Source organism: Bufo gargarizans, chromosome 1 (genome assembly GCF_014858855.1).
Source record: "Bufo gargarizans isolate SCDJY-AF-19 chromosome 1, ASM1485885v1, whole genome shotgun sequence".
In the NCBI taxonomy this organism is placed as follows: Eukaryota; Metazoa; Chordata; class Amphibia; order Anura; family Bufonidae; genus Bufo; species Bufo gargarizans.
The window spans coordinates 727,926,127-727,942,937 of record NC_058080.1 but is presented as its reverse complement, the minus strand read 5'-3'; the positions used below and the strand labels follow the sequence as shown (position 1 = coordinate 727,942,937).

Below are 16,811 nucleotides of genomic sequence, written 5' to 3'. Positions count from 1 at the left end.
GCATTAGCAAACTGTACTAGGGCATAACCCAATACCCCACAAAAAGACCAAAATAAATACAGATTAACAAAACTTTATTAATTAACTATAGAATATCATATAAAATCAATCACAACAGCGACATAACCATAAAAAGAATAGGAGGGTACAATGGTCATGTAGTAAAGAAATGTATATAATAAGTGGCCTAATTATAAAAAGACATTCAAATAGATCATCTAATTAACGGGGCACATCAATAATTAACGTGCATATGAGACCCGAAAAATAGAGAGTAGGAGCAACAGATCCTATACATATAAAAATACAAATTACAGCCCTATATAATAGCCAAATACAGACCAGTGTGCCTCCCCCCGACGTACGTTTCACTGTTCAGCTTCCACAGGGGATTCTGTGGTGTTGGATCCTATGCCTATTTATATAATGTTTAATTAAAATCATATGGGAGTGATAAGCTGTGATTGTGAAAGATACTGATATATTTCAAAAACCTACAGCAACTAATAGCCTCCTCCGCGCCAAATCAGCAGATCCTAAAAAGCTCATTGAAAGTATTCCGACGGGCCAATTCTTGAGGTTACGGAGAATATGCTCAAGTGATGCTACCTTTGAAAGACGAGCTAGTGAGTTGAAAGATAGATTTAAGGCAGGAGGATACAGCGACACCACAATAAGGAGGAGTTTTTTACGAGCAAAGAATACCAAGCGGGAGACTCTATTACATAATCGAAAAATTCCCAAAAAGAAGGGTGATGACAAAATTAGATGAATTACTTCCTACAATTCTTGTTGTTGTGATGTTATGAATGTTCTGCGTAAATATTGGGATATCCTACTCTCCGATGATATATTGAAGTTGTACCTGCCGGGTCATCCTGCGGTAACATATAGGCAGGAGAAGAACTTGCGTGACACCCTAGTCCGCAGTCATTATGAAGGTATGACTCCAACTAAAGCCTTTGGATCCAAGGAACCAAGGTGGGGTTACCGTCCTTGTGGCGTTTGTGTGGCTTGCCCTAATATTGAATGTATAAATTTGTTTACAGACGCTTCTGGCAATAAAAACTATCAGATTACGCACACAATAACCTGTAATACTATTGGGGTCATTTATGTGGCAAGATGTCCATGCAACTTGTTATATGTGGCCTAACCTCACGTGAACTTAAGAGACAAGAGAACACGTTCTCTGCATCCCTGAGATGTATATATATTGACAATGCTATATATTGTGATATATACATTATGATACATATATATATGCTCATATTGCTTATATATACAGTACAGACCAAAAGTTTGGACACACCTTCTCATTCAAAGAGTTTTCTTTATTTTCATGACTATGAAAATTGTAGATTCACACTGAAGGCATCAAAACTATGAATTAACACATGTGGAATTATATACATAACAAACAAGTGTGAAACAACTGAAAATATGTCATATTCTAGGTTCTTCAAAGTAGCCATCTTTTGCTTTGATTACTGCTTTGCACACTCTTGGCATTCTCTTGATGAGCTTCAAGAGGTAGTCACCTGAAATGGTTTTCACTTCACAGGTGTGCCCTGTCCGGTTTAATAAATGGGATTTCTTGCCTTATAAATGGGGTTGGGACCATCAGTTGCATTGTGGAGAAGTCAGGTGGATACACAGCTGATAGTCCTACTGAATAGACTGTTAGAATTTGTATTATGGCAAAAAAAAAGCAGCGAAGTAAAGAAAAACGAGTGGCCATCATTACTTTCAGAAATGAAGGTCAGTCAGTCAGTCTGAAAAATTGGGAAAACTTTGAAAGTGTCCCCAAGTGCAGTCACAAAAACCATCAAGCGCTACAAAGAAACTGGCTCACATGCGGACCGCCCCAGGAAAGGAAGACCAAGAGTCACCTCTGCTGCGGAGGATAAGTTCATCCGAGTCACCAGCCTCAGAAATCGCAGGTTAACAGCAGCTCAGATTAGAGACCAGGTCAATGCCACCCAGAGTTCTAGCAGCAGACACATCTCTAGAACAACTGTTAAGAGGAGACTGTGTGAATGAGGCCTTCATGGTACAATATCTGCTAGGAAACCACTGCTAAGGACAGGCAACAAGCAGAAGAGACTTGTTTGGGCTAAAGAACACAAGGAATGGACATTAGACCAGTGGAAATCTGTGCTTTGGTCTGATGAGTCCAAATTTGAGATCTTTGGTTCCCACCACTGTGTCTTTGTGCGACGCAGAAAAGGTGAACGGATGGACTCTACATGGTTCCCACCGTGAAGCATAGAGGAGGAGGTGTGATGGTGTGGGGGTGCTTTGCTGGTGACACTGTTGGGGATTTATTCAAAATTGAAGGCATACTGAACCAGCATGGCTACCACAGCATCTTGCAGCGGCATGCTATTCCATCCGGTTTGCGTTTAGTTGGACCATCATTTATTTTTCAACAGGACAATGACCCCAAACGCACCTCCAGGCTGTGTAAGGGCTATTTGACCATGAAGGAGAGTGATAGGGTGCTGCGCCAGATGATCTGGCCTCCACAGTCGCCGGACCTGAACCCAATCGAGATGGTTTGGGGTGAGCTGGACCGCAGAGTGAAGGCAAAAGGGCCAACAAGTGCTAAGCATCTCTGGGAACTCCTTCAAGACTGTTGGAAGACCATTTCAGGTGACTACCTCGTGAAGCTCATCAAGAGAATGCCAAGAGTGTGCAAAGCAGTAATCAAAGCAAAAGGTGGCTACTTTGAAGGACCTAGAATATGAAATATTTTCAGTTGTTTCACACTTTTTTGTTATGTATATAATTCCACATGTGATAATTCATAGTTTTGATGCCTTCAGTGTGAATCTACAATTTTCATAGTCATGAAAATAAAGAAAACTCTTTGAATGAGAAGGTGTGTCCAAACTTTTGGTTTGTACTGTATATGTAACATGTTCCTTGTTCTACATTGCAATAGTGTTGGTTTTAATTCTTTATTCTTTTATTTATTCTAATTGATTGTTTTTATGTATTAGGCTACATGCACACGACTGTTGTTTTGGTCCACAACCAAGCTGCAGTTTTTGCGGCTTGGATGCGGACCAATTCACTTCAACGGGGCCGCAAAAGATGAGGACAGCACTCTGTGTGCTCTCCGCATCCGTTGCTCTGTAAAAAAAAAAATATATAACCTGTCCTATTCTTGTCTGTATTGCGGACAAGAATAGGCAGTTATATTAATGGCTGTCCGTGCCATTACGCAAATTGCGGAAAGCACACAAAGCCATCAGTGTTTTGCGGATCTGCAATTTGCGGACCGCAAAACACACAACGGTCGTGTGCATGTAGCCTTAGGAAGACTTAAAAAAGTTGGTGTCTTATATACATGGATTATAACGCCTCGCAATTCTCCTTGACTGACTTAGGCTACTTTCACATTAGCGTTCGGGGCTCCGCTTGTGAGTTCCGTTTAAAGGCTCTCACAAGTGGCCCCGAACGCATCCGTACTGCTCTAATGCATTCTGAGTGGATGCGGATCCGCTCAGAATGCATCAGTCTGGCAGCGTTTGGCCTCCGCTCCGCTCAGCAGGCGGACACCTGAACGCTGCTTGCAGCATTCGGGTGTCTGCCTGGCCGTGCGGAGGCAAACTTATCCGTCCAGACTTACAAGGTAAGTCAACGGGGACGGATCCGTTTGAAGTTGACACAATTTGGCTCAATTTTCAAACGGATACGTCCCCCATTGACTTTCAATCTAAAGCCTGGACGGATCCGTCTGAGCAACTTTCACTTAATTATGATAAATTGTTTTAAAATATTTAATTTCATATATTATTTGGAATTAAATTGATTATATATACGGTACATTTGTTCCATGACAATATAATACAGATATTGGGAATTAAGGATCGTGATATTGGTGTATCCTATGTGCCTTTGCGCTGTGCGCTTGATGCAGGACGGCAATCTGCTGGTCTTGGTCTAGCACTCGATACTTCGGGCGCTCCGCTGTGGAACGCACATTGGAGGTTCGGGTGTGCATTCCACAGCCGAGCGCGGCCCGATTTACATTTCGCCTGCCTTTGCATATTTATCTGAGTATATGGGGGGAACGACCCCCTTTGGAGTCTTATGTGTATCCTTTGGCCCTGAGTTATCTTAGTATAAGGTGAAAGAATGAATGTACTCAGCTGTGACAATCCGGGAGGATATGACATCATGCGTTCCAGGGTGAAACCCACGAGAAACAATCGGCTTGGCATGTTCTCTCCAATCACGGCTTATCACTCCCATATGATTTTAATTAAACAGTCATTAACAGGATATAAATAGGCATAGGATCCAACACCACAGTATCCCCTGTGGAAGCTGAACAGTGACACGTACGTCGGGGTGGAGGCACACTGGTCTGTATTTGGCTATTATATAGGGCTGTAATTTGTATTTTTATATGTATAGGATCTGTTGCTCCTACTCTCTATTTTTCCGGGTCTCATATGCACTTTAATTATTGATGTGCCCAGTTAATTAGATGATCTATTTGAATGTTTTTTTATAATTAGCCCAATTATTATATAGATTTCTTTACTTGACCATTGTACCCTCCTATTCTTTCTTTTATGGTTATGCCGCTGTTATGATTGATTTTATATGATATTCTATAGTTAATTAATAAAGTTTTGTTAATCTGCATTTATTTTGGTCTTTGTGGGGTATTGTGTTCTGATTGGTGTAAATGTTCATATTTAGCCCCACATCAGCCCATCGGTAGTAATAAGCTTGTGGTATGCAAATGTTTGGGGGGTGTACTAGGGCATAAATTGCAATTACATGGAAAGTAATATAATAGGAAAGAACTACTACTCCCAGCATTACCAGTCTGTACTAGGGCATACGTTGCAATTACATGTAGAGGGATATAATAGGACAGAACTACAACTCCCAGTATTTCTAGGATGTTATATTGACTATCCCAGGACACCACTAACCTCCCCTCCAGGCACCACACACAAACTCTGCCCCCTCACAGCCACATAACATAGGTTTCACCAGTTGTCTGCACTGGTCACATGATGATGACATCACCAAAGGTCCTTCAGACTTCTCTGCTCTACTATGCCTTGGCTTCCTGAACTGGTCAAATGGAGATGATGACATCACTAACAGTCCTTCTCCAAGTCCTATAGTCTACTCTCACAGGTAGCTATATAAGTGGGTGGTGTCGCTTCAGCTTCTGACCCTTGTATTCAAAAGTCACGTGACAAGAGAATGTCATGTGAACCAGTGACGTCAGAAGGTCCGTTTCCTGCATGGAGTTTAGCCGCTACCTATATAAGTGTAATTATTGGGTGTGGCCTATACTCCACTGCGGGCCCCCTTCCCACAGGGGCCCCATAGCAGCTGCCTTGTCTGCCTATATTGAAGGTGCACCACTGCTGTTGATGTACTTACTTGAGAAAGGGGTCACTCCAACCCCGAAACACATTGTTGATCATGAATAGTGGAGTTGTTCACTCAAGGTATCCCTGACTCTTACTTGAAGCGCCGCTGATAAACTCCTTTATTTTTCTTCTCCTCTGGTTGACCACCGGACCCTGAGTTCCGTAGGAGGGTGCGCAGCAGCAGGCATGTACCATGGTATGAGCGGTCTGATTTGTGCAGTCAGCACAACAGCACCAGGTGGGGGGGGGGGGCTGCCCTTCTACCTGTTAATCCCTGATACTCTGATCCTACACACCGGCTCTCCTCTGCTTTCTTGATTAACACTAAACCTCATCAGCCACATGAATGTGAAGATACAAACCTTTATGTCAGAATGTAGGGAGGAAAATCTGCCGCTGCTTAAGGGGTTATTTTTTCTTCTCTAAAATGTAATAAAGGTTTTTTTTTATGTTGCAGGAGATTTTGATATCGTCCCAGGTCCAGGATGAGCATTATAACCCCCAGCGATGGTAAGGATTCCTCCTCTTCTCTCTCATTACTGGATGCGGTGACTGATCTACGACATCTGTACGATTCTCACCTTCCAATGTCCTGATGAGGAACAGACTTAATAGGAAATGAGGTCAGACAGGAGATATATACTGTGATATGGCTGCTGCAGGGCCGGACTGCGAGTAAAGGGGTTGTCTGAGATTTTGACATTGATGTCCCCTCCAGAATAGCTCATCAGTATCAGACCAGTGGTGGTCCCTCTCAGCACCTCGCCGATCTGTTGTGAAGAAACCACGGCGCTCCGGTGAGCCCTGTAGCCCTAATTTAGTGATGTCACATTCTATGGTTACATGGACTGGGCTCAGCTCAGTCCTGTTCAAGTGAAAAGGGCTGAAATGCAATACCAAGCACAGCCAGTATACAATCGAAGGTGCTGTGACAAGGCTACCGCGCTCAATGGGGAGTCACCTTCTCCTCAAACAGCCTGATCATTGGGGCACCAGGAGTCAGACCCCGCCATACTGATACTATTGGCTTATACTGAGGATAGGTCGTCAATATAAAACACCCGGAGTTCCCTTTTAAAAGCAGCCCTGGCACCCAAACACCACTACTCCTCATACAATACAGCCCCCCTCTCTACTGCCTTAAAGGATTTATCCCATCCCACTGTTCCATAGCGAGATCAGACTAAGCGAAGGTCCCCAGTGGCCAAGGTCACGGAAACAGCCTAACGTACCCCTGGTTCTGTGACTCCCATTGTAGTGAATGGGAGCTATGCAAACCGTGTAGCAGAAGAAGCTCCGCTGCTTCCGTAAAACCACACAAAAATAAAAGTGAAGCATAGAAACTCCACAGAAAATATATGTACAATATATATCAATTCCTGCAATATCAACAATTGGATCACAGTAGGCACGAATTAAAACTTAACTTTTAATGTTCATATTTAGAATACCAACCACTTAATGAAACATAGAAACACCTAATCACAATGTGAAGGAAAGAAAGTACTTCCCCACTTGGACCACGTACCACAGTGCAGTACAAACCCCCTTCCTCAATAGTGCCAAACAGATCCCTCAGTGCAACAACATTATCCTTTTCCCACCTATTCTGCAGTGGAAGCAGCATTGTCCCCTTTCTCATCTGTCCCCCTCTGGCAGTAGCAATGTCCCTTCACACCCTTCTGCCTCAGTAGCAGCATTCTTCCTCTTCCCACCCCTCCCCCTCTAGCTGCAGCATTGTACCCTCTTCAACTCCTTTCGTACTGACAGCAGCATTGTCCCTTTTCCCACTCCTTTCTCACAGACAGCAGCATTCTCCCACCCTACTAGCTACAGCATGGTCTTCCTTCCCACCCCACCCCACTGGTAGCAACATTGTCTTCCCACCCCTCTCCCACTGGTACCAGGATATTACCATCATACTGTGCCCTTATTGCAGTGTATCATATGGTGTGTCTTCATGTCCTCTCACCCTCTGCACCGAAATGTCGATGTGGAAATTATAATCTACATCTCGTTGAGTAAACTGCTTTGTATATTATCCGTGGTATTTAAATTGCTTAAATGTTTGGTCAAATACAGACAAGTGGATTCACTACAGATTTCTAATGCAGTGTGTGAACGCACCCTTAACCATAAGTGAGTGCACGAAAAACGTAATTTATAGCAGCACTTTTTGCCACAGATCTCACCCTGATTTGGAAAAGAGTGAAATCCTCAGCTAAAGCCACAAACATAATAGACTTGCTGAGGATTGGGAAGTCATCACCGCAGTTCAATTTCCACAAGTGTCCATGAGACTTGTCTATTCTCATACACTGTGCGGCACTGTAGTACACTGCGTCTTTTCCGCACGTATCCCGCATCGTGTACAGGCACCCTAATGAGTACCCTGAGTATAGTCTGTGCACGCTCTGTCCTGAAAACGTATGGCACAGAGATGGTGCAGGAGCTGGGCCCGTGCCAATGCTGATGAGTACTGGCTGTATTATACAATGGGCTCCCTGCTCTTACTGCTGGGATCAGAACTAACTCCATTCCCAGCAGTTTAGCCCTTTAGATGCCCATGTCAATGCTGCAGCAGTTATGTGGTTACAGAGATGGCAGGAGCCCCCGTGATACAATTGTGGGGCAGCCAAGAGCCTAATAATTTCCCCTGGACCTGACATGTACAGATGACTATTTGTCCCTGCATTTGGAAGGGCTAAATAGGCATTTTGTCAATTTTACAATCACTGAAATAATACACAGCAGTTTAGTGTGTAAAAAAAGTAAAGTATTAAAGAGGCTCTGTCACCAGGATCAACCCTATTTAACCAGACATACCGCCTAGTGGGGCTCATCATACTGATCAAAACTATACCTTTCTTTTGTCTGTAGGGTAAACAGCTGCAGAGAGATCTGTGTTTTTATTCATTTGCAAATGAGAAGTTGGAGCACCAGGAGGCAGGGCTGCATCCTTTGAGCACTGCTATGGAACCTCCCCTTCCCCTTGATTGACAGGGCTCGGCATGCTGAGGGCAGAGGCCTGTCCAGAGAGCTGTCTGCTAGCATCTACATATCATATACACTATGTACTATAGCTTCACCACACTGAGATCTGCTCAGAAAGCTAATCTGCATATTACTGCTTTATTTGTAATTCTCTATATTTATTTTATTCCACATTTATCCCATGAGAAAGGTCTATGTCCTTATCATATTGAGGATGTTTTTTTAGAAAGCTAATAAATATTACTGGTTTCTTTATAATTTATAGAAACATAGAAACATAGAATGTGTCGGCAGATAAGAACCATTTGGCCCATCTAGTCTGCCCAATATATCTGAATCCTATGAATAGTCCCTGGCCCTATCTTATATGAAGGATAGCCTTATGCCTATCCCATGCATGCTTAAACTCCTTCACTGTATTTGCAGCTGCCACTTCTGCAGGAAGGCTATTCCATGCATCCACTACTCTCTCAGTAAAGTAATACTTCCTTATATTACTTTTAAACCTTTGCCCCTCTAATTTAAAACTGTGTCCTCTTGTGGTAGTTTTTCTTCTTTTAAATATGCTCTCCTCCTTTACCGAGTTGATTCCCTTTATGTATTTAAAAGTTTCTATCATATCCCCTCGGTCTCTTCTTTCTTCCAAGCTATACATATTAAGGTCTTTTAACCTTTCCTGGTAAGTTTTATCCTGCAATCCATGGACCAGTTTAGTAGCTCTTCTCTGAACTCTCTCTAGAGTATCTATATCCTTCTGGAGATATGGCCTCCAGTACTGCGCACAATACTCCAAGTGAGGTCTCACCAGTGTTCTGTACAGCGGCATAAGCACTTCACTCTTTCTACTGCTTATACCTCTCCCTATACATCCAAGCATTCTGCTGGCATTTCGTGCTGCTCTATTACATTGTCTTCCCACCTTTAAGTCTTCTGAAATAATTACTCCTAAATCCCTTTCCTCAGATACTGAGGTCAGGACTGTGTCAAATATTCTATATTCTGCCCTTGGGTTTTTACGCCCCAGGTGCATTATCTTGCACTTATCCACATTAAATTTCAGTTGCCAGAGTTCTGACCATTCTTCTAGTTTTCCTAAATCCTTTTCCATTTGGCGTTTCCCTCCAGGAACATCAACCCTGTTACATATCTTTGTGTCATCAGCAAAAAGACAAACCTTACCATCGAGGCCTTTTGCAATATCACTTATGAAGATATTAAACAAAATTGGTCCCAGTACAGATCCCTGAGGTCCCCACTGGTAACATGACCTTGTTTTGAATGTTCTCCATTGACTACAACCCTCTGTTGTCTGTCACTCAGTCACTGCCTAATCCACTCAACAATATGGGAGTCCATGCTCAATGACTGCAGTTTATTGATAAGTCTTCTATGTGGGACAGTGTCAAAAGCCTTACTAAAATCTAGATATGCGATGTCTACTGCACCTCCACCGTCTATTATTTTAGTCACCCAGTCAAAAAAATCTATAAGATTTGTTTGACATGATCTCCCTGAAGTAAACCCATGCTGTTTTTCATCTTGCAATCCATGGGATTTTAGATGTTCCACAATCCTATCCTTTAATAGGGTTTCCATTAATTTCCCCACTATTGATGTCAGACTCACTGGTCTATAGTTGCTCGATTCCTCCCTACTACCTTTCTTGTGAATGGGCACGACATTTGCCAATTTCCAATCTTCCGGGACGACTCCTGTTACTAATGATTGGTTAAATAAATCTGTTAACGGTTTTGCCAGCTCACCACTAAGCTCTTTTAATAATTTTGGGTGTATCTCATCAGGCCCCTGTGACTTATTTGTCTTCACTTTAGACAGCAAACTTAGAACATCTTCCTCTGTAAAGACACATGCATCAAACGATTTAATAGTCATCCTTTCTAGTGGAGGTCCTTCTCCTTCTTTTTCTTTTGTAAAAACTGAACAGAAGTATTCATTAAGGCAGTCGGCTAGCCCTTTATTCTCTTCTACATACCTTCCGTCCTTTATTTTTAATTTAGTTATTCCTTGTTTTAATTTCCTTTTTTCATTTATATATCTGTCTGTGAATAAACCAGTAATAGGTTATAGCAAAAAAAAAAAAAAACAGCCAAATACTATTCTGAATATTCTAAGGTGTTTTTATTATCATAAATATTATTATATGATTATATATTATTTATTATAGTATATACTTTTAATATGGATTTAAATAAAAGAGAAAAAAGATATCATAAAAAAAAATATGTAACCCTCTCCTGGGACTTAAACTGAGGATCTCTACATACATGGTGGACAACTATATAGATGCTTGCGCACAGCTCTTGGACAGGGCTCTGCCCTCAGCCTGCTGTCTAGCCTTGTCAATCAAAAGGAAGGGGCGTGTGCAGAGAACAGGGGGCGTTACACAGCGGTGCACGGTGCTCAAAGGATTCTCCAACTTCTCATTTGCATATGAATAAAACACGGATTTCTCTGCAGCTGTTTATCATACAGAAAAAAGAAAGGTATCGTTTTAATCAGCATGATGAGCCCTACCAGACAGTACGTCTAATTTAATAGGATTGTTCAAGGTGACAGAGCCTCTTAGATGAAAAAATGTAAATCAAGCAAACCCCCGCAAACACCTTTATTCCCTTGTCTACTAATCTAAAAAGGTAAAAAATAAATAAAAGGCCTATACATAATTTTCACCACATCTGTAACTACCTAAACAATAAAATGATAATTTTTTTTATCCCATACGGTAAACTGCATAAAAATGCCAAAATTGCAGGGTTTTGTTCCTTGTACTTTCCTTGACACCTCCACAGCGGCACTGATAGGAGCTTGATCCCGCCTCCCAGGGACAGGAAACAACAGGGGAAGCCCAAATAAAAAGACACCTCCTCCTTCTCTGTCCCTAGGAGTAAGTACCGCTCTGGGCATCACGGGCTGTACCTACCTCTGGATAGAGGGATCGATGCCTTACGCGTCTTGCAGGAGGAATCCTCTGTGGGCAGAAGGATTCCTGTGATGCACTGCATTGCCTTTCCTCGGCGCACTTCCGCTGTGGCTGAGCTCGGAGCTGGCATGGGCGCAGAGCCAATAGGAGCAGGGCAATGAGTTCAAATATGGCTCTGCTTTCCCTGGGAAGGAATGCTATGGCAAGGATCCAGACCTGCTGATCCCTGCAAAGTTGTCCTCCGCTGATTTTGACGCCCCACGCAGACCTACTGAGCCCTGCAAGGCCCTCAGCCCGGTAAGTGACCTCCTTTATTTGGGTTGATGGATGTTTTTCTCCTATCCCATAATCACCACCCGGGTGCTGGTGTGGGCCTAGTTCTTATATAATATATATATTCTTTAAGCAAAAGGGGCTGGCCCTTCAGAATCCTCGGGTGGTGAACCTGCAAAAAAGAAACGTGTGAGGTGCGGAAAGGGTCTAGTAAAAAAAAACACTATGTCCACGCTGTACGGAAAAGGTGGTGGCGGAAGAGTCACCATTTTTTATGGAAAACCTTAAAACCCTTATTAGGGACGAGGTCAATTCAACAATAGACCAACATATGGCACCCTCCTCTCCCCATCCATCTACTTCAAAATCCGTGGATCCTTCCTCGGAAGTATTTAACTTGGATGAAGGAGAACTTTTCTCTGTTGACTCTGATTCCTCAGAAGCCGGCTCCGTCCATCCGTTATGTTCCCCGGAGGATACAGACTTTCTGTTAAAGACTATTCGAGCGACTATAAAATTAGAAGACACTAAAGAACCCTTATCTATCCCTGACCAGATGTTTCAGGGTTTGGGTGGAAAAAAAGATGAGTATTCCCTATTCATGATAATATAAAGGACGTTATATCTAGGGAATGGAAAGACCCATAGAAGAGACCCGTTATTTCAAAAGCCTTCAAATGAAAATATCCGTTTGCAGATTCAGATTGTGAAACATGGGAAAGAACCCCCAGGATTGATGCTCCGATAGCTAAAATTTCCCAAAAATCCTCCCTCCCCATTGAAGACATGGGGTTACTGAAGGACCCAATGGATAAAAAGTGTGAGAGTCTTCTTAAAAAATCTTGGGAGACGGGATCGGCTATGTTCAGACCTGCTATTGCAGCCACCTGCGCTGCTAGGTCTCTTTCTGTCTGGATCAATGAGATGGAGCTGGTCCCCCCCGGGAGGAAATTATATCCTCTCTCCCTGTTTTGAAGCAGGCCTCAAACTTTTTGGCGCATGCTTCTGCTGATCTGGTGAGACTCTCGGCCAGGTCTACAGCTCTATGGAACGCCACCCGTAGAGCCATATGGTTGAGATCCTGGTTTGGGGATGCGGGCTCAAAGAGTCGCCTTTGTGCTATTCCCTTTGAGGGGGATAGACTATTTGGATCCGCATTAGACAATATTTTGGATAAAGCCTGAGACAGAAAAAAGAGGTTCCCCTTTGAATCCAGTTTTTTCCAGCAAAGAAAAAAATGTTGTTTCCAAAACAGGTTTAAGCAGACTCAAAACAAAAAGGAGTCTTCAGGTAAATGGCAATCTTCTAGAGGCCGGGATAGGGGTTTATTATTCAATCCCGACTCCTCCTCTAAGAAATCCTAATGACGCCAGTAGTCCAGTAGGGGGCAGGCTTTCAGTGTTCAGCCAGGCTTGGGATTCTATAGGAGCCTCCCCCTGGGTCCTAAAACAAATAAGATCAAGTCACAAAATAGAGTTCCGTTCCCTGACGCCCGCAAGATTCCTTGCAAACAAGGTTTTTTCAGATCCCCTCAAACAGGAGGCCCTATAGTCGGAGGGTTCTTCCCTATTAAAAAAAATGGGTCATTTAAAAAGTTCCAATAGCCCAGTGGGGTCTGGGGGTCTACTCTCCCCTATTTCTTATAAAAAAAAAAAACAAGTGGGAAGTTCACAACAATCTTCAATCTGAAGAACCTAAATCACCTGGTCATTTACAAAATATTCAAAATGGAATCAATAAAATCGGCAGTAAATCTCCTCTTTCAGGATTTTTACATGGTAACAGTCGATCTGGCGGATGCCTATTATCATGTTCCCATTCACAGCGAGAGTCAAAAATATCTCAGGTTCGCTGTCTCCATAAAGGCAGAGCTCTGTCATTTCCAATATTGGGCTTTACCTTTCGGCCTGTCCAGTGTGCCACGGCTACTTTCATCTAAAAGGAATAATGGTGGTCCCCTATCTGGACGACCTTCTAATTACTGCAGATTCCTATTCTCGTCTTCTGGACCATCTCAGAATTGTGAAAGAAACCCTGGCTTCCTTTTGGGTGGTTTATCAACCAGGAGAAGTCAAGACTAATTCCAAGTCAACAGAGATTATTTCTAGGTATACTCCTGAACACCCACCATCTGTCTTCCTTTTTACCACAAGAAAAGCAGATCAACCTGGTAGCTCGGGTAAGAATCTTCTGTTCCAGAAAACAGCATCCATAAGACACATCATGCGCTTGCTGTGACTCAACATCGACAATATCCTCCGTGAATTGGGCTCAGGCCCACACCAGGATCCTGCAGTCTTTCCTCCTGTCATCTTGGGACAAGACACAGAGTTCCCTAGAAAAGAAAAATTCCATACCAAGTAAAAAGATCCCTGAGTTTGTGGATGGTGGAGAAACATCTACAAACAGGGATGCAGTGGCGGCCGAAGAATCAGTTTACAGTAACCACTGATGCAAGCAGCAAAGGTTGGGGAGCACATGCTCTGCAGGAAATGGTACAAGGAACATGGAGTCCTCAGATGTCTTTAGCATCTTTAAACCTAAGAGAATTGACAGCTGTCTTCCAAGCCTTCCTAAGTTTGAGACCAACTATCCAACACCACCATGTCAAGGTATTCTCAGACAATGCGACGACGGTGGCATATCTAAACCGTCAAGGAGGTACAAAAAGCAAATTCTTGACGGCTGTCTCAAGAAGAATATTCAGGTGGGGAGAGGAGAACCTAAAGTCCATTTCAGCGGTTCTTTTAAAAGGAAAATAAAATATTTTAGCGGATTTTCTCAGCAGACAGTCTCTCAGAGAAGGAGATTGGTCGCTAAATCAGAAGGTCTTCAGTCAGATCACAGACAGGTGGGGTCCCCCGGTATTGGATCTGTTCGCAACAAGACAGAACAGGAAGGTAGAAATTTTTTATTCCATCAGCCCCAAGGAAAATCTAGACGCTCTTTCTCTGCCATGGCCCAGAGGTCTTCTCTACGCATTTCCATCATTCTCGCTGATTGCAAGGACTTTGATGAAGATACGGGAAGAAGAGGCACAAGTTATAATGATTGCCCCCTATTAGCCAAAAAGGTCTTGGTTCCCCTTGCTTCAAATCCTCGCGACAAGGAAACCCTGGTTTCTGCCGCAGATTCCAGACCTCCTTCATCAGGGTCCAGTCCCTTATCCCAACATACAACATCTACACTTAAGCGGCTTGGAGACTGAACGGATCTTGTTAAAAGAAAGGCGGTTTTCTGAGGTTGTCATATCGACCTTGCTACATAGTAGAAAGCAGATCACTTCCAAAATGTATCTGCAAACTTGGAAAGCCTTTCTGTTATTTGCGGGTGACCGTTGAGATCCTCAGAGTAGTTTGAACGTGAGCCTGATTTTAGAGTTCTTGCAAGCAGGATTTGATAAGGGGCTCAGAACCAGTACCCTAAAAGTTAAAGTGTCGGCCCTTAGTGCTTTTTTGGACATCAGGGTGGCAGAAATCCCCCTAGTTGGGAGATTCCTTAAAGGTGCAAGCAGACTGCGTCCTTCCTTTTTTGTTAAAGTTCCCCCCTGGGATCTAAACCTGGTCCTTTCTGCCTTAATGTCCATGCCCTTTTGAGCCTGTTTTAGAGACTAATATTATTAACGCAGAAACCCACCTTTCTTATCGCTATAACCACAGCTAGGAGGGTGGGGGAGATCCAGGCCCTTTCCTGTAAGCAGCCTTACCTCACTGTTTTGGTTGATATGGTAATTTTTAGACTCTCTGCTTTCCTACCGAAGGTCTTCTCGGGGGTTTCATTGCCAGCAGGAAATAGTTTTACCATCCTTTTGTGCTTCTCCTGCTTCAGATCAGGAAAGAATGTTTCATCATCTAGACGTCAGGCTTTCTCTTCTACAGTACCTTGAGGCTACAGATTCCTTTAGAAAGTCTGATCATCTCCTTGTCCAGTTTCAAGGAAAAAATAGGGGTCTTGGAGCATCTAAGGCTTCAATAGCCAGATGGATAAAACAAACCATCGTCCTGTGTTATAAAGAGAAAAAGGTTTCTCCCCCCTTAGGGTTAAAGGCTCATTCCACCAGGGCCCTGTCCACCTCTTGGGCGGAAAGGGGATCTGCTTCTGTGGATCAGATACTGTATGTAGGGCTGCCACATGGTCCAACCCCATGACCTTCTTCAGGCATTATAAACATGATGTTATGGCTAACCTGGATTTGGCTTTTGGACGTAAAGTCCTTTCAGCTGTAGCCCCTCCCTGAAAATCTCCTATCAGTGCCGGTGTTGAGGCGTTGGGTAAAGATGACAATTACTCTTACTGGTAATTTTATTTCCCGTAGCCTTCACAAAGGCACTGGGCCCCCCCCCAAAAAAAGTGTTCTTTTGTGTGTAAATATAGATGTTTCACATATATAGTTGTGGGTCCTATTCACAGTTTATTGATATGATATTCTTTGTTATAAATTACCTTTGCTTCTCTGTTATTAACTGGAGTAGGTTGGAGGAGGTGTCTTTTTATTTGGGCTTCTGCTGTTGTTTCCTGTCCCTGGGAGGCGGGATCAAGCTCCTATTAGAGCAGTTGTGGAGGCTACGGGAAATCAAATTACCGGTAAGAGTAATTGTCATCTTTTCTATTATCAAAAAGTCGTACGTACCCCAGAATGGCCCCAATAAAAACTCATCCCCCAAAAAACAAGCCTCATACATGTCCGTCAGTGGAAAAATGAAAATGTTCTGGGTGAAGGGACACACTAAATACATTTTTTAAATAAAAATAATTTTTGCTGTATTAAAGTAGAAATACATAAACACTGTATAAGGCCTCATGCACACGAACGAATTTTGTTTCCGTGTCCGTTACATTTTTTTTGCCGATAGGATGCAGACCCATTCATTTCAATGAGGCCACAAAAAATGCGGACAGCACACCGTGTGCTATTCTTGTCCGTTTTGCAGATAGGCATTGTTACAATGGATCTGCACAAAAAAACGGAAGACATACGTACGTCATCGTTTTTTTTCGCGGATCTGCAATTTGCAGACCGCAAAACACATATGGTCGTGTGAATGTTGCCTAAATTGCCGTAAACACAGAACCCAAAAACTGGTGGAATCACTCTATTTTTTTCTTGTTGTCACCCCAAATAATTTTCTTAATTCATGCAGTTCATTAGATGTACCCCAAAATGATACCATATGACTTATCTTGCAGACAAC

General features: G+C 42.9%; 1 protein-coding gene across 1 annotated transcript in view; it reads left to right on the top strand.

Annotated features, from left to right (window-relative positions):
- LOC122924872 (NACHT, LRR and PYD domains-containing protein 12-like) overlaps positions 1 to 16,811 on the top strand; it is a 178,314-nt gene that overhangs the window by 9,422 nt on the left and 152,081 nt on the right. The window contains exon 2 of the mRNA XM_044276393.1: positions 5,869 to 5,921. Coding sequence (XP_044132328.1) covers positions 5,897 to 5,921 — 25 coding nt within the window. The 5' untranslated portion in view covers positions 5,869 to 5,896. The remainder of the gene's footprint in view (positions 1 to 5,868; positions 5,922 to 16,811) is intronic.